Raw genomic sequence first — 23304 nt, 5'->3', positions numbered from 1 at the left:
GCAACCTGCAGCCCATTGGACATTTTGTTGACCATTGGCCATGCGCAGGGTTGCTACAATCTGCTGATCTCTGTTTTTTTCCTCCTGGTATGACTGAAGTGATATGCACATAGAACAAGGGCAAGTGAAGGGAGTTGCATGATGATTGCACACAACACTGACTGTGAGAGCGAAGCGCTCCCTCTGCGTCCAAAGTGTAAATATGTATTTTATTATTACCATTTGAAGTTGATGACTTAAACATTTTCTATAACTCGCTATGAAATATTCAACGTGCATTAAATGTATTTAATCTTATTCGTGAAGCCATGGTTAGTGAATAAGTCTGATTTCAATCTTGCAGCCCACTGAGATGAAGGAGGGCCACTCGTGCGGCCCACGCACTAGCCTGGGTTTCCCACCACGGAGGTAGAATCAATCAATATTTGTGGTGACAGAGCAACGTACTAAGAAAAATTCAAAATCTGCCTGATTTTATTCTACACAGGTGCATGAGGAAACTGTTCCCTTTAGCTGAAGGTACAAAGACCAGGAATTTAAGGTTTTGGGCAAGAAATGTAGGGGGAAATAAATGGGAGAACTTTTTAATTTACTTTTTTTTTTAAGCAGAGAGGTGGTTATGACCTGGAAATCACTGCCCACAAGGGTGGTGGAAACCAGGACACAATCATTTCAAAAGGAAATTGGATCGGCTCTTGAAGGACAAGTACTAGCAGGGCTATGGCGATACAGCAGGGGAATAGGCCTGACTGGAATTCTCCACAGAGAATCGGCATGGACTCAATGGGCCAACTGACCACCTTCTGTGCTGTAAATTACTCTGTGACATTAAGTCTGTCCCTAACTCAGCAACTCCTCCAACTTGGTTCCTCTAATTATGTCATTTGCAACACCACTTCAGGAAACAATAGCAAATTGCCAATGGCATTGCCACGATCTGTTAATGAGTATAAATGATTTTGGTGAAACTCCCACCTTCGTGGGAAAGGATAATAATCTTTCCAAAATTTCTTTGAATCTTATGTACAAATTTCATACATTTTCATAGTGAATATAGTGGTGTTTTATTTCAGTCCACAGCATTATTACTAGCATATTTGTAAAATTCTTTTGGAATCATAGATGGGGAAATACTCACTGACGACAACAAGCAAATGGCCCACTGGATAGAGCACTACTTAGAGCTGGATATCTCGCTATCTATGTTCAACGATCTTCTGCAACTGTCTGTTAGGTATTAGTCTGATGCAGAACCCTCATTAGATCAGCTTGAAACGGTCATTGACTCCCTAACAGCAAGGAAAGAACCTAGAAATGATGGAATACCATCTGAGCTATTAAAAGTATGGAACATCTCACCTGCTGACATTCCAGCAGTAGAGGTCATGTAGGTGAGGAAGCTCTGAACCATAGGATATTCATGACACAAACATTGCTTTATACAATAACAACGGTGATTGAGAGGACTGCAACAATTACTGGGGCACCACAGTTAAACAGTTCAAAATAAAGCGGCGAGACTCTTTAAATACTACCCTATACCTCCTCTATTTCCTACCTGGGGATTCAAATGGCAAAGGACTGGAGTCAGCTACATAAACTAAATTTGGGCAGGGTGATTGAGCAAATGAAAGGGGACTTCCATAGGTGCGACGTGCTCTCGCTGTCACTGGCGGGGAGGGTACAGACTGTGAAAATAACAATCCTCCCGAGATTGCTGTTCGTGTTTCAGTGTCTTCCAATCTTCATCCCCAAGGCATTTTTAGGAAGATGAATGCAGCGATCTGGGGTTTTATATGTGCCGAAGAGCCCCAAGGGTGAAGAAGGTCCTCTTGAACGGGGGTGTGGGGAGGGGGCTTCGCCCTTCCGAACTTTATTAATTACTACTGGGTGGCTAATATTTCAATGGTAAGGAAATGGGTAGTGGGGGAGGGGTCGGTGTGGGAGCGAGTGTAAGGGCACGAGTCTGAAGGCTTTGTTAACGGCACCTTTGCCGTTCTCACTGGCACGGTACTCCACAAGGCCAGTGGCAGTGGCAGCCCTGAGAGTGTGGGTGCAATGGAGGCAGCAATGAAGACTGGGGGGGGGGGGGGGGCGTCGGTGTGGTCACCGATGTGTGACAATCACCGGTTCTTTCCTGGGCGCTGGACAGGAGCTTCAGGGGGTGGCAGCGGGCAGGGATTGAGAGATTTGGGGATCTCTTCAGTGAGAAGAGTTTCCCGAGCTTGGAGGAGCTAAAAGGAACGGGTTCCGTTACCTGCAGGTATGAGATTTTGTTGGGAAGCAGGTCCCGAGCTTCCTTCGTCTCCCACTAAGGGGACTACAGGATAAGGTGTTGACCAAAACAGGAGTTGGGGAGGGGAGGGTCTCGGAAATATATAAGGAACTGATGTAGTAGGAAGGGGTCCCAATTGGAGGTGAAGAGGAAGTGGGAGGAAGAGCTGGAAGTCGGGTTGTGGGAGAAGGCCCTGAGGAGAGTCAATGCATCCTCGTTGTGTGCAAGGCTTAGCCTGATCCAGTTTAAGGTGGTCCACAGGGCTAACATGATTGTGACCTGGATGAGCAGGTTTTTGAAGAGGTGGAGGACAGGTGTGGGTGCTGTGGGGCAAGTCCTGCGAACCATGTACATATATTTTGGGCATGTCCAAGGCGAAGGGGATTTTCAGATGTCATGTCAGAGGTCCTGGAAGGGAGAGTGACTCCGAGTCCAGAGATGGTAATATGTGGAGTGTTGAAAGATCCGGGAGCCTGGCGGGGGGGTGGTTTGGCCTTTGCCTCACTAGTGGCCGGGAGACGGAATTTGCTGCGATGGAGGGACCCAGAGCCTCCAAAGTCGGGGGTTTAGGTCAGTGGCATGGCAGGGTTTCTTAGGCTAGAGAAAATTAAGTTCACCTTAAGGGGTTCACGACAAGGGTTCGCTCGGAGGTGGCAGCCGTTCATCGACTGCTTCAAGGAAAATTGACCATCAGCAGGGGTTGGGGGGAGGGGGGGGTGTGGAAAAGGGGAGACATGGAAGTGACGTATAAGGGCAAGAAATCTAATGTATGGGTAGTTAGGGTTTAGGGATGGTGGATTTGGGTGTGCTATTGTGGGGTTTTTGCGTGTGTTGGATCTCTCTGTTTAGAATATTAAATGCCTCAATAAAATATTTTCTAAAAAAAAATACCTCCTATTTCCAATTAAGCAATGCCCATGACAGATCAAAAGCCACTTGTAAATAAAGTTAACAAAACTTGCTGTAGTATTGTGTAGAGATTTCCTTTCAGAAAAGTAGAGAGAGACCCTGGGCGGGATTCCCGGACCCCCCGCCGGGTCGGAGAATCGCCGGGGGGCGCGGGGACGGTCGGCGTGAATCCCGCCCCTGCGCAACGGGATCCCCTCCCGGCGATTCTCCGACCCGCGATGGGCCGAAGTCCCGCCCGTTCTATGCAGGTCCCGCCGGCGTAATTTAGACCAGGTCCCTTACTGGCAGGACCTGGCGGCGCGGGCAGGTTCCGGGGTCCGGGGGGGGGGGGGGGGCGATCTGGCCCCGGGGGTTGCCCGCAATTGGGACCCACCGATCCACGGGTGGGCCTGTGCCATGAGGGCACTCTTTTCCTACACTCCGGCCGTGCGGTCCTCCGCGATGGCCGGCGCGAAGGTGAACCCCCCCTGCGCATGTGCGGAGATGACATCAGCAGCCGCTGACGCTCCTGTGCATGCGTGGACCTGCGCCAGTTCATGCCACTCCATCCCGCCGGGACACCCCACCCCCGCCGGGTATGGGAGAATCCCGCCCCCTTTCAGGCACAACCTGAAAATCCTTCTGTCCTTGTCATACTAAAAAGGTCCTACAGCCAAAATGCCTTGCTACAGACCTGGCTCCTCTCATTAATTGCATAATCTCTATCACACTCAAATCCTGTGACCTGCTTGGCCAAGTCGAAACACAATGTCTCAAATTATCCAATCTCTGGGGAATCGCCAGCAATCATAAAAAAGTCCCATTAAGCTCCCCTCTGTAACAAGTACATATTGTAATGAATGATTATCTTACTTTCACAACATTGCAACATCTTAATTGCAGCCTTAGCAGACACACCACCTGTCTGTATGTTGAACTAGGATATTTTTTAAAAATATCTTACTACAACAGACATATATACACCTTAACCCAAGCATTTAATAATGTATATATTATGTAACACAATCTATACACAAATGTCCTACATTTATCACATTAGAGTGTTATTGTGAATCTCAAAAAGCATTTGACACTATTAGCAAGAGAAGTCTCTCCTGGATACCAGAGAAAAATTAGATGTTCTGCAAAGCTTTGCAGTCTCAAATGGCGCTTACATGCTAACATGCATGGCATTATTCAGTTTGACAACTCACCCTCTGACAGTTTTCAGATAAAGAATAAAATGAAACCGGTTGTGTCTAGCCGCTATTCTGTTAGGTACTTCTTTCTCTGTCCTCCTGTCCTACACTTTCCCTTCCAACATGAAATGAAATGAAATGAAAATCGCTTATTGTCACGAGTAGGCTTAAAATGAAGTTACTGTGAAAAGCCCCTAGTCGCCACATTCCGGCACCTGTTCGGGGAGGCTGTTACGGGAATTGAACCGTGCTGCTGGCCTGCTTGGTCTGCTTTCAAAGCCAGCGATTTAGCCTTGTTGCTAAACAGCCCCTAGGCATGGAAGGAGTGTAACTTCACACGTGATCAGACAGGAAACTCCTAATCTATCAAGTCTGACAGGAAACTCCTCATCTATCAAGTCTGAAAGCCAAGACAAAAGATTGGCATGTTCTGATTAGACAACTTGTATGCTGATAATGCTGCACCAGTTACCCAGACAGAATACCAGCTCCAAAGATTCATGGATTCTATGTCCAAAGTCTATATCATGTTCTCCCTCCCGAGTGTTCAGAAAACTATAGTGTTAACACTGTCCATGTTATCTCTGCATGTGATCAGACTCACCGCACACTATCTGAAGCAGTCAGAAAATTCTGCCACATTGGATCTATAGTGACAGACAACTTGTCTCATTGGAAAAACAGCCACTATCTTTGGCTGACTAACAAAAAGACATAGAAAACAAATAAACTGACCTGCAGAACTAAGATGTTTATCTACAAAGCTTGTACCATCCAAATGGTAGTGAAGCCTGGATAACATACACCCACCAAGAATAAAGGCTCAATAACTTCCATCTCTGGTGCTTCCGACATCCTTGGCATCATATGCAAAGACAAAATCACCAATGAAGAAATAATTTCTGGGCCAAACATTCCACGCACACGTGTACTAATCAAGCAAAGCAGATTTTGCTGGCTTGGGCACGTTTACAAAATAGAAGAAGAGTCATAAGGACTCAAAACATTAACTCTCTCCACAGCTGCCGCCAGACCTTTGAGGTTGTCCTGCATTTTCTGTTTTTATTTCAGAATTCCAGCATTCACAGTATTTTTCTTTTATTTATGCACAGACTAGAAGATGGTTGCATCCCCAAGCATATAATATACAGGGAGATATCCTGCACCGAGACACCAGCAGGGTGGGCAAAGCCCCAATTCAAGGATGCTGTCAAAAGAGATACAAACGTCCCCCCTCACCCCCAACATCAATCATATTAAGCAGTAAACTCCAGCTGATGATCAGTGCAAATGTGGACACCAACTGTTGCAGGAATTCACCACCACTATGACATATGGTTTCAGATGCTCCAAAGTTGACAGCAGCCCTGCAAAAAAGGCATCAGAAGAGATCATCTCACCAGCAAGGAACAACTTCATTTGTGGCATGTGTGCAGTATTTGCCTTTTAGGATATCCTTGTTCAGCCATTAAAAGAAGTGCAGTAGATGATTTAATCACACATCACCAACGTTCTGAGGTTACATTCACATCATCTCTTGCAGATGGAAGGATGCCAATGATTAAAATGTGAATGCAAACCGTAAGGTTTTTTTTGAAGAAAATATTAGTTTGTCAATTGATTGAATTTTTGAACAGCTAGCCAGAATATTCATCCAGTCAGTACTGGTTTCCACAATTTGTGACCACGTTACAATTGTTTTATTTGTAGACTTGAGACCAAATTCTGCATAAACTCTGCATAGGGGCAGCACGGTAACACAACAGGCACCACGATAGCACAGTGGTTAGCAGAGTTGCTTCACAGCACTAGGGTCCCAGGTTTGATTCCCGGCTTGGGTCACTGTCTGTGTGGAGTCGGCACGTTCTCCCCGTGTCTGCGTGGGTTTCCTCCGAATGCTCCGGTTTCCTCCCTCAGCCCAAAGATGTGCAGGTTAAAAGGATTGGCCATGATAAAATTGCCCTTAGGTGTTCAAAAAGGTTAGGTGGGGTTACTGGGATAGGGTGGAGATGTGGGCTTAAGTGGGGTGCTCTTTCCAAGGGCCGGTGCAGACTCGATGGGCCGAATGGCCTCCTTCTGCACTGTAAATTCTATGATTCTATGATAACAAAATTAAATAACAACAATTCCTACCTATCACCTAAAAGCAATTACATTACATATTATATTGTAATAGCTGTCAACATTCCAGAGCCATGGAAAATTAATTGTATATTGTAAACAACGCTACAATAATTGTTATACAAAACTATGAAAAGTAACAACTTTTGGTGGAAATCCAGTGTCTGACGACAAAGGCCTAACCTGAAGTTGAGGTATCGTGCTAATTAAAACATAGCTTATTTAAACATATGGGAACAACTATCAGATCTTCAGACATTACCAGTATGTTATTTACATTTAAGGGCCGCAAAAGGAAAAACAATTAACAATCAAAACAGATACCATTTTTAATTTAAAACTGTGATCTTTATACCTAGTTTTCATACTTACAGAAATGGAATTACTTATTGTGAGCGTATTCATAGTGCCAAATATTTGCAAGATAATAGCCCAGATTTGTGATTGTAACAATAGCAAAACTTTCAAAAATGTCAATGTTACAATACAAACTGACAGCAACTTCTGGCATCCGCGCATGAGAAGTTAAAAGCGGACATCCGGTAGTTTCTGTCAGCGATACCCTGCTTCTCCATAGGGTGCACAGTTGCAGTCTTTGCAGATGCAATCAACCAGCACAAAATCACTGACTCGACATGAATTGTAACTTTTTATATACGATTCTCACTGTAAGAACCAAGGAGAATGTTAATCCTTGTTCAGTCATGGGTTCTTAAAACTGTGTAATATGTCAGACTTTCTAATGGGCATCCTATTAGGGCAGCATGGTAGCATAGTGGTTAGCACAGTTGCTTCACAGCTCCTGGGTCCCAGGTTCGATTCCCAGCTTGGGTCACTGTCCATGTGGAGTATGCACATTCTCCCCGTGTGTGCGTGGGTTTCCTCCGGGTGCTCCGGTTTCTTCCCACATCCAAAGATGTGCGGGTTAGGTGGATTGGCGTGGTAAATTGCCCTTAGTGTTCCAAAAGGGTAAGTGGGGTTACGGAGATAGGGTGGAGGTGTGGGCTTGGGTAGGGTGCTTTTTCCAAAGGCTGGTGCAGACTCGATGGGCCAAATGGCTTCCTTCAGCACTGTAAATTCTATCCTCTCGAGCCACAAAAAGCTAATTTAACATGGAGACTAATCCATCAGAAGCACATGTAAAATTGATTGATTTCTAAAACAATGCTTTTTGATTTTTAAGTTAATGTTATTTCTACTTCTCCCTTAATCCCAGGTCTATGTCCCAATCTTTATTTCCCTTTTTAATAAATTATTTAATGGGGTTTATATTGCATGCATTTACTCTCTGCTTTACTGTTGGAATTATTCAACCTGATAGGCTTACTAGCCTGCCTGCTGCCTGTCCTGTTGTTGGATTCCACATACTACCCATAAAATATTGCCAAACTCAACACAGCATTGGAATAGAGGAAACCTGTTTTTTTTTAGAGACAACTCCTCCACCTTCAGCCAGACCTGGGGTCAGCAGGCAGTGTTATTCCTTCACCATTGGGTGTAAAATCTGGACCATTAATATTACATGTACGTTAAAATAAGCGTGAAGCATATTTGTAATGTTATCTGCACCAATGTTTTAATAGTGCTACTGTAGGTACTTAAGAGTTCAGGACTTTTTCAGTGCGATTGGATGCAATTTGACATTGCCCAACACATGACTTAAATACAAGATGTCTGTGTTTCACTAGGATGACTAACTAAATTACCATTTGTCTTTTACAGAGAATATGGGCAGGATTCTCCATTTGGTCGAGTAAGTGTTGCTGCCGGACTGAATTGAGTGCGATTCGCATTCCCATTTGGGGTGCTATTTGGTAAGAGAGTCAGGACATGCAAATGAGCAGTCTGCTGGCCCAACTTCAGAGCTATTCTCGCTCAGCGGGCGTTCTAACCACTGGGCTGGAGTTTGTGCTAAAGAGCCTGGCAGCTGGAGCTGTTTTCAGGCATTCCACTATTACACCCCAGGAAGATGGCTCACAGAAGATCTGCCCCCTCCGAGGTTGGGAGACCAAGGTGGATCCACAGCCCCATGCCAGTGAGGAGCACGTTGTTCCCCAGGGTGGGCTGCAGACTCAAGCCTGCCCTCCTGAACACCACCTCAGAGGTGGTGGCAGAGGCAGTCAGTGCTGCCAGTCTCACCAGGAGGAGACAGTTGGTGATCCGGAGGGGTGGGGGTCACTGCTGGGGCCTCTGCCTGAGAGGGGTGGAGAACTATGGAGGGTTCCAAAGGCCACGGTGCAGGTGACCTCTGGTTTGGATGAGCTCTGCTAATCGCCTGCTTCCTCTGCAGTGGGGCAGCACTTTAGAGGAGTGCCAATACCTGGTGGGCGCTTGATTGAGCTTGGCCATGCCCATCCCCTTCATGAAACAGCTGGTGTATGAGAGTGTAGATAGAGGAGGCCTGATGGGCTCCCAGATTACCATAGGCTCACTGAGCATTCAAAGGACACAGGGAGCTCTCAGCAGAGTGAACAGCCAGAGGCCTACAAGGAGCACAAAGGGGCGCATTTAAAAGACAGACTGCAGCAATGACGGTTTGAGCTATGCCATCCTGATTCTGAGGGGGACACCGAGTTCACGGACTTGGCACCGTTGCTCCCCGCAACTGCCCCTGGCTTGGGCAGCCACCCCAGCAAGTCTGACAATTTGAGGGTTTTTCAGTTTTAATTTAGCCTCCTGCTCCTCCTCCACAGCCATTGCACATGTTCCCCTTTTCACTACTTCGACTAGTTCGCGCCTGTGACACTTACACCTAAGAGCATCGCGGAAGTGTTGAGTAAACAGTGTCCAAGCCGCTAATGATATTAAAATCCATGCAAATGACAGTTTTGCATGGTCCCACCAGCGCAGGGCACAAACATCAATATTGCCGAGAGTGAAGGACCAGGGCATGGTGTTGGAATCGACGCCGGGCAAAAAACGATTTTTGGATTACCCTCGATTCTCAAAAAAAAATTGCATTTCCGTTGTCGGGAAGCAGAGAATTCAGCCCCATTTCATAGAATCATGCAGTTTTGTGAACCTACAAGATTATTTCAGGATAGAAGCAATACATAGGCTTTGTCCTCAACTATTAACCTGTACGGTACACCATAAATCTAACTTCCAGCGTGCGCCCAGATACGAAAGCATGATATTTTGTTGCTAGATTTACTAACATCATTAATCCTGTGGAATTCCTACCACAATATTTTGGCTAGATTATGCATTTTTAAATCAATTCATGAATTACAATATTTCTGATTATGGAAGCTAAAATGCATATTAATTTTGATTTGTACATTTATTGGTTCAATAGCTGTTAGCAGGGTTAAGTGCATCTCACTAATTGATAAAATGGCAAAACTTTCCAATCACATAATCTCCAATCTCTATGATAACACCTTCTGATATTTTATGAAAATATTTACTGATGTTTCTTCTGTGGAATAGTTTATTCTTGATCTTAATTTTCTAAGAATAAGTGCACATTATACACACCATTCCAATTCAACTGGGTTTGCTCTGCATCTGAATCAATGCATGTGCAACAATTGGAGTGTGATGAAAATGAACAGAAATTTAAATTATTTTATACAAACCTGAACAAAAACAACTTTGTCAATTGTTTTGCATATTGCATATCACAAAACTCGGGAGGCTATTTTACAAGTAAACCTGAAATTTAGCTTGGAAGGCCTAACTATTAGTTTCAAAACAGCCACAATTAAATTATAATCACACAATGAAATGAAATTAATGTCAGGTGGCCAACTCTGAATACAGCAGAATCTCATCATGAGACGTAGGGTCAAAATAGTTTGCAAAGGGCAGCACGGTGGTGCAGTGGTTAGCACTGCTGCCTCATGACGCCGAGCTCCCAGGTTTGATCCCGGCTCTGGGTCACTGTCCGTGTGGAGTTTGCACATTCTCCCTGTGTTTGCGTGGGTTTCGCTCCCACAACCCAAAGATGTGCAGGGTAGATGGATTGGCTATGCTAAATTGTCCCTTATTTGAAAAAAATGAATTGGGTATTCTAAATTTATTTTTAAAAATAGATGGCAAAAATATTTTCCATCATTACAAAATCCAATATTCAGATATTAATTTCCAAATCAAGAAGACCTAAACGTTCCTGTAACTCGACTAATTTAAGCACAAGTGGTGGCGTTATTGAAAGATACCTTCAATGAAAATAGAATTACAAAACTAACTTGATCTACTTGACAGTTTTATTCACTAACATTTTTAAAACTGGAAATCAATAACTGTTTACCAAAATAGAATCTATTAATTCATTTAAAAATAAATTTAGACATGCTATCGGTAATTAGGAAGTGATCCACATGACTCAGGAAAGAAAATTGCATTCACACAATTAACTGAGTTGAAAGCAGTAACAATATTTAAATTTCTGAAGTACAGTTTACAGCATTACTTCATAAAGTTATGGCCTTCATAAAGACCATAAACAATTCCAGTGCTGTAATTCCCAAATCCAAACAATTTCAACAAATTTAATCAACTGTATATTCTTGTATATTCGCTAGGATTACAAAATGAGGGTTAATTCACTAATAACCAGCTCAAATTATCATTTGATATTTTCAACTACTATCTTCAGAAAAGCATCGGTAGGGTCTAGCTGTGCATTTTGAATAAAATTTCAATATTAAATATTAAATTAATTCACATACTTTATATTTTGACAGTAGCAGAAAAACATTACACCCAGTTCTTAATGTTACAACAGTATAAATTAATTCATTTTATTATTAAAGTCAGGCTATTTGGGCTAATGCTACCAGTTTTATTTCCAAATGTACAGTAAGAGGTCTAATAGATCTCAAATTATTGAAATATTCTCCCAACATTTATTTTATTTAAAAAACGCCTCTGCCTAGCCCCATGCGATGGTCTATAATTGAAGTGTACACGAAAAATTGAAATTACTCTTAAAAGAAAAAAAAATCAATGCTCAGGTCACATTCGCCTTCCCAGAGAAGTGCTGGATAAGAAAGCGATGTGTGATTTGAATCAAACCATTTGCTGATTGCTTTTGGGTGCGGGAGCTGTCCATGGTGCTGTACCACGCTGGCTGATGAGCTGCAGCAGGGTGCCATGACATCTCTACTTACTCGTTTTCCATTTCCCCGAGCACTGGGCACACAAATATTAAAAGTCCACATAGCTGTATCAGCCACCTTTTCAAACAAAATGTTCAAACCGTCTGTCTAGCTATCATATTATGCAGAAGGAACAGTCTAAAAAAAAGTATGTCCGGCAGAAACATGCATTGAAAGCGACACGATATGAAAAGCATGCGGGGCATAATTTGTCTTTTAAGTTTGTTTTAATTCCCTAATGCACTTAACATTACTTTACAAATGTTGCTCCAATGAATTAGCTTAGATGGTTGAGTCGTCCCAGAACAAGTAAAAATGTTATTTAAATAGAATGAGAGTGTGACAGCAACTTCTGCCGCCCATATTTTGGCATAGGACAGTAGCGTCGTTAATATTTTAATTTGGAAATATTGGGGGGGGGGTCGAAAAACTGCATTTATTAATTTGAGACATCTATGCCCGATGGAGTGCAGCGAATTCATTCATAAATGATAGTGGTACAAGGGTGGTACTTATTCACCTACAACACAAAACAGAATGTCCAGATTCTTTCAAATATATAACAAACAGATACACCATCTACATTTTATCTTATTTTTTAATTGCAATGGTGAATATTACTCCGGGTGCAAATTACGAGGCCTGACTTGGTTCATCTGGTTTTATAGCGTCCAAGAGAAACGCTTCCCACCCCCTCCCCTAAAAAATAATTAACCCCCAGGACAAGTCAAACCCTCTCGCTGTCAGGTGAACGTAAATGGACCAAATGACTACTTTGCTTAAAATTTCTGAATGAATCGTATGTGTGTGTGTGTGTGATCCTACTAAAGTCTATAGAGGCCGCTGATATCCATTCATTCATTCATTGATAAGCAATTGCAGTGCCCTGGAAGCAGTGAGTGACAGGCAGAGGGGGGAAAGAAGCAGCAGCTCTTACCTCCAACACAAAGGAGAGACATGTCTCCTCTCCTCGGCTGCACTCCACTGATCCTCCCGCTCTTCCACAGACTTTTCTTCCTCTCTTTACCTCCGGCTACTTTCTATATACTATATATTTTTTTCTTCTTGTTTGGTTAGTGACTAGGTGCTGACTGGCTCCCGCTGTTATTCCGGACTCAGTAGCGAGCTGGCTGGCTGTCTGTGTCTGTCTGTCTCTCTCTCTCTCTCTCTGGCTGACGGTTACTCTGAAGTCGCCATTTTGTTGGGAGCAGCCCTTGGACCGGCTGACGTCACAATGAGGCGGCGCGAGAGTGAAATTGGCGGGAAGACAAGCAGCAGCTGGACCCATTCCAACTGACCTAGACCCATCCTAATTGATCTAGACCCACCACAACTGACCCAGACCCACCCTAACTGATCTAGACCCATCCCAGCTGATCCAGACCCGTCCCAACTAATCCAGACACCCCCAACTAATCCAGACAGATCCCATCTGATCCATACTCATCCCAACTGATCCAGACCCATCCCAACTGATCCAGACAGATCCCAAATGATCCAGACCCATCCCAACCGGTTCAGACCCATCCCATCTGATCCAAACTGATCCACACAGAGACAAACTGATTCAGGCCCATCTCAACTGATCCAGACCCATCCCAACTGATCCGGACAGACCCCAACTGATTAGGGCTCATCCCAACTGATCCGGACAGATCCCAACTGATCCAAGCTCATCCAAACTGATCCACGCAGAGCCAAACTGATTCAGGCTTATCTCAACTGATCCCAACTGATCCAGACCCATCCCAACTGATCCGGACAGACCCCAACTGATTAGGGCTCATCCCAACTGATCCGGACAGATCCCAACTGATCCAAGCTCATCCAAACTGATCCACACGGACTCAAACTGATTCAGGCTCATCCTAACTGATCCAGACAGATCCCAACTGATCCAGACTTATCCCAACTGATCCAGACAGATCCCAACTGATCCAGACCAATCCCAACTGATCCAGACCCATCCCAACTGATCCAGACTCATCCCAACTGATCCAGACCCATCCCAACTAATCCAGACTCATCCCAACAGAACCAGACCCATCCTAACTGATCCAGACAGATCCCAACTGATCCAGACAATCCCAACTGATCCATACCCATCCCAACTGATCCAGACAGAGCTAAACTGATTAGAGCTCATCCTAACTGATCCAGATAGAGCTAAACTGATTAGAGCTCATCCTAACTGATCCATACCATTCGCTACTAATCCAGACCCCTCCCAACTGATCCAGGCCGACCCCAACTGATCCAGGCAGATCCCAACTGATCCAGGCTAATCCGAACTGATCCAGACACATCCCAACTTATCCATACACATCCCAACTGATCCATACCCATCCCAACTGATCCAGACAGATCCCAAATGATCCAGACTCATCCCAACTGATCCAGACTCATCCCAACTGACCCAGACCCATCCCAACTGATCAAGACAGATCCCAACTGATCCAGATCCATCCCAACTGATCCAGACTCATCCCAACTGATCCAGACAATCCCAACTGATCCAGACCCATCCCAACTGATTCAGATCCATCCCAACTACTCCAGACCCATCCCAACTGATTCAGATCCATCCCAACTGATCCAGATAGATCCCAACTGATCCAGACTCATCCCAACTGATCCAGACTGAGCCCAACTGATCCAGACCCATCCCAACTGATGTAGGCAGGTCCCAACTGATCCATACCCATCCCAACTGATCTGGACAGAGCTAAACTGATTAGAGATCATCCCAACTGATCCATACCATTCGCTACTGATCCAGACCCATCCCAACTGATGTAGACAGACCCCAACTGATCCAGAATGATCCCAACTAATCCATACCATCCCAACTGATCTAGACAGGCCTCAACTGATTCAGGTGCATCCCAACTGATCCAGACAGACCAAAACTGATTAGGGCTCATCCCAACTGATCCAGACCATTCGCTACTGATCCAGACCCATCCCAACTGATGCAGACAGACCCCGACTGATCCAGATTCATCTCAACTGATCCAGGCAGACTCCAACTGATCCAGACAGATCCCAACTGGATCCAGACTCTTTAGTTTTGTTCACATTGAGGGATAGATTGTTGTCACTGCACCACTCCACTAGGTTCTCAATCTCCCTCCTGTATTCTGACTCATCGTTATTCAAGATCTGGCCCACTATGGTCGTATTGTCAGCAAACTTGTAGATGGAGTTGGGACCAAATTTTGCTACGCAGTTGTGTGTGCACAGTGAGTATAGTAGGGGCCGAAGTGTGCAGCCTTGTGGGGCCCCAGTATTGAGGACTATTGTGAAGGAGGTGTTGCTGTTTATTCTTACTGATTGTGGTCTGTGGGTTAGAAAGTCAAGGATCCAGTTGCAGAGTGAGGAGCCAAGTCCTTAGTTTTGGAGCTTTGATATGTGCTTGGCTGGGATTATGGTGTTGAAGGCGGAGCTGTAGTCAATGAATAGGAGTTTGATGTGGGAGTCCTTGTTGTCGAGATGCTCTAGAGATAAGTGTACGGCCAGGGAGATGGCACCTGCTGTGGACTGGTTGCGGAAGTATGTGAATTGCAGTGGATTGAGGCATTCTGGAAACATGGAGATGATGTGCTTCATGACCAACCTCTCGAAGCACTTCATTACAACTGAAGTCAGGGCCATCGGACGGTAGTCATTGAGGCACGTTGCCATATTATCGTCAATGTCGCAATGTTGTAGTTTCGGAAAGCACAGTGCAGAGATAACGCTCAATATTGTGGCCTAGATCCACTGATCCATACACTCCATGAGTGTAGCCCTGACCAAAGAACAATATTGCAGAATATTTTGATTTTAGCAAAAGCTTTGAAATCATGACATTTAGGACTCAGATTCAATGACACAGAATGCGAGGGGAAAAGTGAATTAAGATATTCTTTGAATGAATAGAACTGAAGATCAGCTATATATTGGGTTGAATCGACATGGTGGGGAATGGGAGTGACTAATGGGGTGCTCCAGAGATCAGTAATCAGGCTAATATTGTTTGCAATGTACAGAAACATCTTGGAAGTGTGAGCAGAAGCAAACACGTCCATATTTGTTAATGATGCTAATTATAGAATTAATATTGTAAGTAAGATGGGGGGAAATGAATCAAATGCAGAGGGGTTATTTATAGATTAGGGACTGGAATGACAGGTTACGGTATAATTTATTATGTGTAAATATCATGAAATAATTTAATTGTAAATTAATTGTATATATTTGTAAATTGATGGTGGGTATTAACTGGGGATCCATTTGAACCGCTATCAATAGGCACAGCCTAAAACTGTGGTTGTTGGGTTATGAGTTGTATACTTGTAAGATATAACTCTGAATAAATATAATGCTGTGTAAAGATTGGCTCGTGTTCTGTTATTCACAGATATTTTGGGGGGGGGGGGGGGGTTAGAACATACAGGGCATAATATGAGATGGATCTAAGAGTATTTGTGAATTTGTTTATCATCAGCAAACTATAAAGTAGCAGTGGCAGGAGCACTGCCAGCTATAGCTGGTGACACAGAGTATACATTTCGGTAAATGACAATGGTCTTATACAAAGCAATGGAACCATTTTATTCACATGATTTCAGTGAGAATGTCCTGAATTTGTGATGGCATATGTAGGGCTTCACGTTCTTTTTGGAATACCAGTCTCAATATTAAGATACCACTGCTTAACCATCTTTTGCATGGTAGCATAGTGGTTAACACTGTTGCTTCACGGCGCCAGGGTCCCGGGTTCGTTTCCCAGCTTGGGTTACTGTCTGTGCAGAGTCTGTACGTTCTCCACATTACTGCGTGGGTTTCCTCTGGGTGCTCCGGCTTCCTCCTACAAGTCTCGAAAGATGTGCTTGTTAGGTGAATTGGGCACTCTGAATTCTCCCTCGGTGTACCCGAACAGGTGCCAGGGTGTGGCGACTAGGGGGTTTCACAGTAATGTCATTGCAGTGTTAATGTAAGCCTACTTGTGAAACTAATAAGGATTCTAAAATCCTTACGATACAATTTTTGAAAAAAAGTGAATTGTCCTTAAAATGATTGCCATAAACATTGAACTAAGTTAGATATATTGAAGTTTACCACCAATTGCAATGAAACATTAAGTTTATTCATTACATATCTGTCCAAAGCACAAAACGTAAACTCTATAATTTTACATTTCTCTGGTCACCTATTAAATACTGTTATGGGTGAAACACGTTTTGTAATTTGTAATATCATTTGCTTGCTTTGAGTCTGATTCTGGTATCCTGATTTGAAAATAGACAGTAGTTCTGCAACTGCAAAAACGTTGTGGCAAAATGCCACGGACTCCTTATGGACTACCTGGAAGAATTCATCTTAAATCAGGCAGTGGAAGATGATTATGAATAAACGGGGAAAAGTCAAAAATAGAACAAATCAATTATGTGGATATCTGAAGCACAGAGATTTTCTCCTTTGGCCATTTGAAGTTTAATTTCTGTTTTGTTCACTTCAATTACTTTTATTCTTTACTGTTTTGTTTTCAATTATTTTTAACTGTGTTACTGCTTTGCAACAGTAAGCCCTCCTGTCTCCCATGATTTCTCAACTGCATGACTTTTTCCAGTTTTGGCCTCAAATTTACTTTATTTTTATTTGTTCACAGGATGTGGCCATTACTGACTAAGTCAGCATTTATTGCCCATCCTTAAATGCCCTTGCAAAGGTGGTGCTGAGCTGCCTTCTTGGACCTCTGCACCCCACGTAGTGCAGATACACCCACAGTGCTAGTCATTGAGGAATTCCAGGATTTTGACACATTGCCAGTGAAGGATACTGTATGGTATGGAGCAGAATGTGCAGGTGGTGGTGTTCCCATGCATCCGCTGTCCTTCTCCATCCAGGCAGTGGAGGTTGTGCATCTGGAAAGTGCTGTTGAAGGAGTCTTGACGAGTTCCTGCTGTACATCTTGTAGATGATACACACGGATTCTCCTGTGCATCTGTGGTGAAGGGATTGATGTTTGTGGATGGGGTGCCAATCAAGCGGGCTGCTTTGTCCCGGACGATGTCAAGCCTGTTTGCTACACTCATCCAGGCAAGTAGAAAATATCCTATCACACCCTTGAATTGTGCCACTAGATGGTGGACAGGCTTTGGGGAGTCAGAAGAGCTACTCACCACAGAATTCCCAACATCTGACCTGCTGTTATTACCATAGTGATCCTTCACTCACTCACTTGATGAAGGAGCTACGCTCCAATAGCTAGTGATTCTAAATAAACCTGTTGGACTTTAACCTGGTGTTGTAAGACTTCTTACTGTGTCTAACCTGATTTCAGCCACGCTGACAGAAAGCAAAGCAGCTTAATTGGGAACTTTCGTCCCCGAGTACCAGTAGATGAAACACTTCCTGACTGACTGGGCCAACATTAGCCGGAGTTATGTTTCTTCACGGTATCATTTGGATTTGGATTTGTTTATTGTCACGTGTACTGAGGTACAGTGAAAAGTATTTTTCTGCAAGCAGCTCAACAGATCATTCAGTACATGGGAAGAAAAGGGAATTAAACAGAATTCAAGAAAATACATGAGAATACATAATAGGGCAACACAATATATACAATGTACTACATAAGCATTGGCATCGGATGAAGCAGACATGGGTGTAGTGTTAATGAGGTCAGTCCATAAGAGGGTCATTTAGGAGTCTGGTGACAGTGGGGAAGAAGCTGTTTTTGAGTCTGTTCGTCCGTGTTCTCAGACTTCTGAATCTCCTGCCCGATGGAAGAAGTTGGAAAAGTGAGTAAACCGGGTGGGAGGGATCCTTCCACAGGATATCCACAGGATTCCTGTGGATTCCACAGGATTCCACAAACTATCAGATAGCTTCTTTCCAATCAGCCAATCAATGCACAATTTGTGGAATGTGCAATCCTTTCCCATGCACCCCCAAACATAATCCCAATCCAAAAACAGACCAATAAACAGCCACATTAATGTTTTTCAATTGGGAAGCAGTGCGACTTGAAAAGAAAGTGAAAAGATAAATTAAAAATTAACATTAAAATGCCCGGCCAAATATCGGAGTCACGGCAGCAGCCTGCAGAGGTTTGTGACAAGGTGCACACAATCCTTGACAATCGCCCAGTTGTGGACAAGGATCCGCGAGGGAGCATACTGTGAGACATCCGAAGAGTTATCAGGCAACAATCAAGCCCCGACAGAGCTCACACTCATCCCGTTGCTGAACGCTAACATGGTGCAACCTCCTCGTTGCCTCCAAATTGTAACCAGAGAATACAGCCCACCGCGATAATGACAGGAACACTCCCACGCCACCCCAAATAAAAAGTTCAACATGGATTAATAAACTGTGGAAGGTGGAGCATTCTTGAGATAATCATACACTCGCCGACTCGAAAGCAGCGGGCGGCGGACATATCAACAAACCGCTTCCCACTGCCCACATATATTATACACCCAGGGCACCAGAGCATGCTACATCCGTCCCAAATACAGTAACTGTCAAAACTCGAAGGGCACATCTAAATCGACAAAGTGCCGACAGAGCAGGAAACATACACCCTTAATACAACTTCCATTTTTGGAAATAGGTCGACAGCAGTGGCCACAACGGAAAATGCTTAGCAAAGCTAATGAATTACGATAATGTATCATTGTGCCATCTGCATGCTGTGGTACAAATGTAACCTTGTCAGCATTCCTGGTTCTGTAACCGAGAATATTTGCAATTTTAAAGGTACACTATATTGCCACCCTTCGACAAAAATGGGGCGCTACATTCTCTGTGCAAAATTTGGATTTCGTCTTAAGGTTCCTGAAGGGCTGTCTCCTGATCTGCCACGGCTATTGAATTTTTTCACTGAACTGGGACTAATCGAATGGTAGATAATCACTGCTTGCCACTCTAACGAGGATTGTTTTTAAATTCCTTTGAGACCTTATTTGTAGGGGAAGGAAAGTTATTTCAACCATGACTGCATTATGCATGAGCGGCACAAATACATTTCTGTTGACTTACCTCGTCCCATTTTTTTTTAAAGACGGAAAGCGCGTTTTAATATAGAGAGGGTGCCTGCTTGACGTTAGTGATATGGCACATCCAGTACATAGGCAATATAAGTGGTGGAGCTCTGAATAACCTGGTCATTTTGCTTATTTTTCGACAATTATTATTACTGTTGAGTATGCTGAGTAACTGTTAATTTGAATTAACATACCATGTGCAATTACAAAATGCTTACAGAGATATTCCTCTCTTGCCCCAGAGGAAAATAATTAAATTAAGTGTCCCCTTGCATAGCTAATCGTCAGATGGAGATAAAGCCATAAGAAAGTTCCAGGCCCATTCTGTAGCCTTGCCAGTTGCAGCATTTCAGGACCAAATCCAGGTACATTCTAAATGAGTTGGGTTTCTGCCTCAACTGCCAATTCGTGCAGTAAATTCCAGACACCCCTCTCCCTCTGGTTGAAAACGTTTTTCCTAACATCCCCTCTAATCCTTCTACTAATCACCTTACATCTCTTCCCCCTGGTAATTGACCGCCCCACTAGGGGAAATAAGTCTTTCCTGTCTACTCTTTCTAGGCCCCTCATATTTTCGTACACCTTAATCAAATCACCCTCAGCCCCCTTGGTTGTAAGGAACCAAACCCCGGTCTCACCAATCCTTCTTCATAGCTGCAATTTTCTAGCCCTGGCAACATTCTTGTCAAACTCTTTTGCACTCCACCGCTGTCATGTATTTCCTGTAATGTGGTAACCAGAACTGTGTGCAAAGCTCTGGCTGTGGCCTACCAGTCTTTATACAGTTCCGGCATTACATCCCTGCTTTTGTATTCCATACCTGGTACAAAGAAGGAAAGCATTATGAATGGTACATTATACATTTAAGAAATATATGGAGGAGATTCAATTTGCTTTAAAAATAAGTTCAAATGTAATTTGCTATCATTCAACTCAAAAGGACTGGGATGATTTGCAACTCATGGCTAAATTCTTGCACTGAACTTGTTCATTTATAACCATTGCCAAAAAAGTTGTTCAGCTCTTGTCAATTATGACCTCAAACATCTCAAATTAAATACTAGTGATTAGTGGTATAGCTCCGTCATGATTTGCATTTTATCATTCTGTAAACGATTCCCTTTTGCTTGTACTTAAATAGGTTTTTATTAGTGTGTTGTTTTAACTATTAAATTGGCAGACTTAATTTAATGTTTTAATAATCTTTATTGTCATAAGTAGGTTTACATTAACACTGCAATGGAGTTACTGTGAAAAGCCCCTAGTCGTCGCACTCCGGTGCCTGTTCGGGTACACAGAGGGAGAATTCAGAATGTCCAATTCACCTAACAAGCATGTCTTTTGGGACTTTTAGTAGGAAACTGGAGCATCCAGAGGAAATCCATACAGACACGGGGAGAACATGCAGACTCCGAATAGTCAGTGGCCCAAGTAGGAATCGAACCTGGGACCGTGGCGCTGTGAAGCAATAGTGCTAACCACTGTGCTACCATGCCACCTTCATCGTGAGACAGAGAACTTTAAACCTGAGGCTACTCTTCTCAAGATGAAAGGTAGAGGGGCCAACGCCCACTATTTCACAATATGGCTGCAGGTGGGATTAAGGCAGCGGGGGAGGAAGTCAAGGGGCTGAACCAGACCAGTGGAAAATTTGGTCACCCAGCACCACCTTCATACAAACCAGAAAAAACAGAAGATGCAGGGGTGAGGGTTATTCAGCTATCACCTGAGAACTCAGGGCTGAGGTCTGGCCGTCCACATCTCCTATTTCCCAGGCTATTGCTGCAGGTTCTGGTTTCCGATTTTCCTCATCGGCGGTATTTATCTTGTGCGTTCACAACTTTCCATGCATTCACACCGCTTTGACCAAAACTTGGCAAAGTGGGGCATTTAGGAGTTGAACCTTCAGTTAATAATGGAGACCACAAACAAGTGGCCAATGGCATAATATTGGGGGGGGGGGGGGGGGGGGGTGAAAAAACAACATTTAAGTGGTGAGGCAGTGTTAAGGGAAATCCATTTGAGTGTTCCGAAGCCCCCACCCCAACAGCATACTTTTCTTAGCTCAGGTAGCAATCATAGAATTATGGCATTTACAGTACAGAAGAAGGCCATTCAGCCCATCGAGTCTGCACTGGGTCTTGGAAAGAGCACCTCCATCCTATGCCCATAACCCTACCCAACGTTTTTGGACCCCAAGGGAAATTTAGCATGGCCAATCCACCCAACCCGCACATCTTTGGACTGTGGGAGGAAACCGGAGCACTCAGAGGAAACCCACGCAGACACGAGGAGGACGTGCAGACTCCGCACTGACAGTGACCCAAGCCGGGAATCGAACCTGGGACCCTGGAGCTGTGAAGCAACAGTGCTAACCACTGTGCTACCGTGCCGCCCTGAATGTTTTATCGCTGCGGGTTAAATCTAGATTAAATCACGCGATGCCTCGATCTGCCTCCAGTAAAAACAGACCATTTAGGTTGTCGTATCAGTTTCCTTGGCTGGGCGTATGATGAATTGCGTCATCTGCCTACTGCCCGCTGGGATCAGATGTGTTCAAAGATTTTAGCACTATCAGTAGAATAAACGTGTACACGGTGCAACAAGAGTCATGTAGCTTTTTAAAGTATAAATGTATGGTGAAAGGGCTGGGTAATAACTCCCCTTCCTATCGTGGATACCTCGCCCTGGCAGTAGTGATGAATGTCGGTTCTTTTAAGAAAAGGTGGGGTTTTTTTGCCTCCGTGGAAGAATACCTGGGATTCTACGGGCGAGACGATCGGCATTGAAACCCAAGTCCACAAGTGTCCTCTGGCCATTAAATTAATTCCCATAACGTCAAGCTAATCTGTTACATGTTATTTCATGTCTGTGCGTATGAAGATTTTTCTACGGTGCAGTTATGGGATATTTATGCTGTATTAATTCATGCTCACGAAATGCATTCCTTCACTCTGTATCCATTCCGTTCTTTCTTATTTGCTTCCAAAGTAATGACTCAGCGCAGCGCACACACCCGTGAATTATTGCTTAATGCTGGGAACCGTGATCCGCTTTCCAGGACATTGCTCGACTCAACCCCAGGAGTTGACCGGAAGGCAGATAAAATGCTGTTGCGGTGAAATGAAACGGCTTCCAGCTCGGTCATCACACTTGCAAATGAACAAAACTGTCAGCCCACACGAATAATCGTGGAAGTGATGCCAAAACTGCACTGCCTGAGACACGGAAAGGGGAAAAGCGGCCATTTCACATATTCAGGGTAAGAGGCATTTTGAAAAGCACGCCAAGTGGAACCATTTTAAACCTGCCCAATACAGCAATCTTTATAGACCTTCAGTGCACCCGAGGTCGCTCATTCTTTATCATTTGGCTGCTGCTGATGTGTTTGAAATTCCACGTTCTGACATGAAAGGCAGTGGACCGTGTTTTATGTGACAACCGTCTTCATTCCGTTCTGGCTGTAGACAGAGAACAAAGAAAAATTACAGCACAGAAACAGGCCCTTCGGCCCTCCAAGCCTGCGCCCATCCAGATCCTCTATCTAAAACTGTCGCCTATTTTCTAAGGATCTGTATCCCTCTGCTCCCTGCCCATTCATGTATCTGTCCAGATACATCTTAAATGACGCTATCATGCCCACCTCCACCACCTCTACCTATATTCTGTTGTATTCTCTG

At 44.0% G+C, this 23304-nt stretch overlaps 1 protein-coding gene across 14 annotated transcripts in view; it reads right to left on the bottom strand.

Annotated features, from left to right (window-relative positions):
* The window catches only part of LOC119953729 (protein unc-13 homolog A), a 482106-nt gene extending 469321 nt beyond the window's left edge, over nucleotides 1-12785 (bottom strand). For all 14 annotated transcript variants that reach the window (XM_038778280.1, XM_038778279.1, XM_038778281.1 and 11 more), the window contains exon 1: nucleotides 12520-12785. In XM_038778280.1, the coding sequence (XP_038634208.1) occupies nucleotides 12520-12547 (28 nt within the window). In that variant the 5' untranslated portion in view covers nucleotides 12548-12785. The remainder of the gene's footprint in view (nucleotides 1-12519) is intronic.
* Between the last annotated feature and the right edge of the window lie 10519 nt (nucleotides 12786-23304).

The sequence above is a fragment of the Scyliorhinus canicula genome, chromosome 18 (genome assembly GCF_902713615.1).
Source record: "Scyliorhinus canicula chromosome 18, sScyCan1.1, whole genome shotgun sequence".
NCBI classification, from domain to species: domain Eukaryota; kingdom Metazoa; phylum Chordata; class Chondrichthyes; order Carcharhiniformes; family Scyliorhinidae; genus Scyliorhinus; species Scyliorhinus canicula.
Note: the sequence above shows the minus strand (reverse complement) of the source record. Positions and strands in the feature narration are given on the sequence as shown.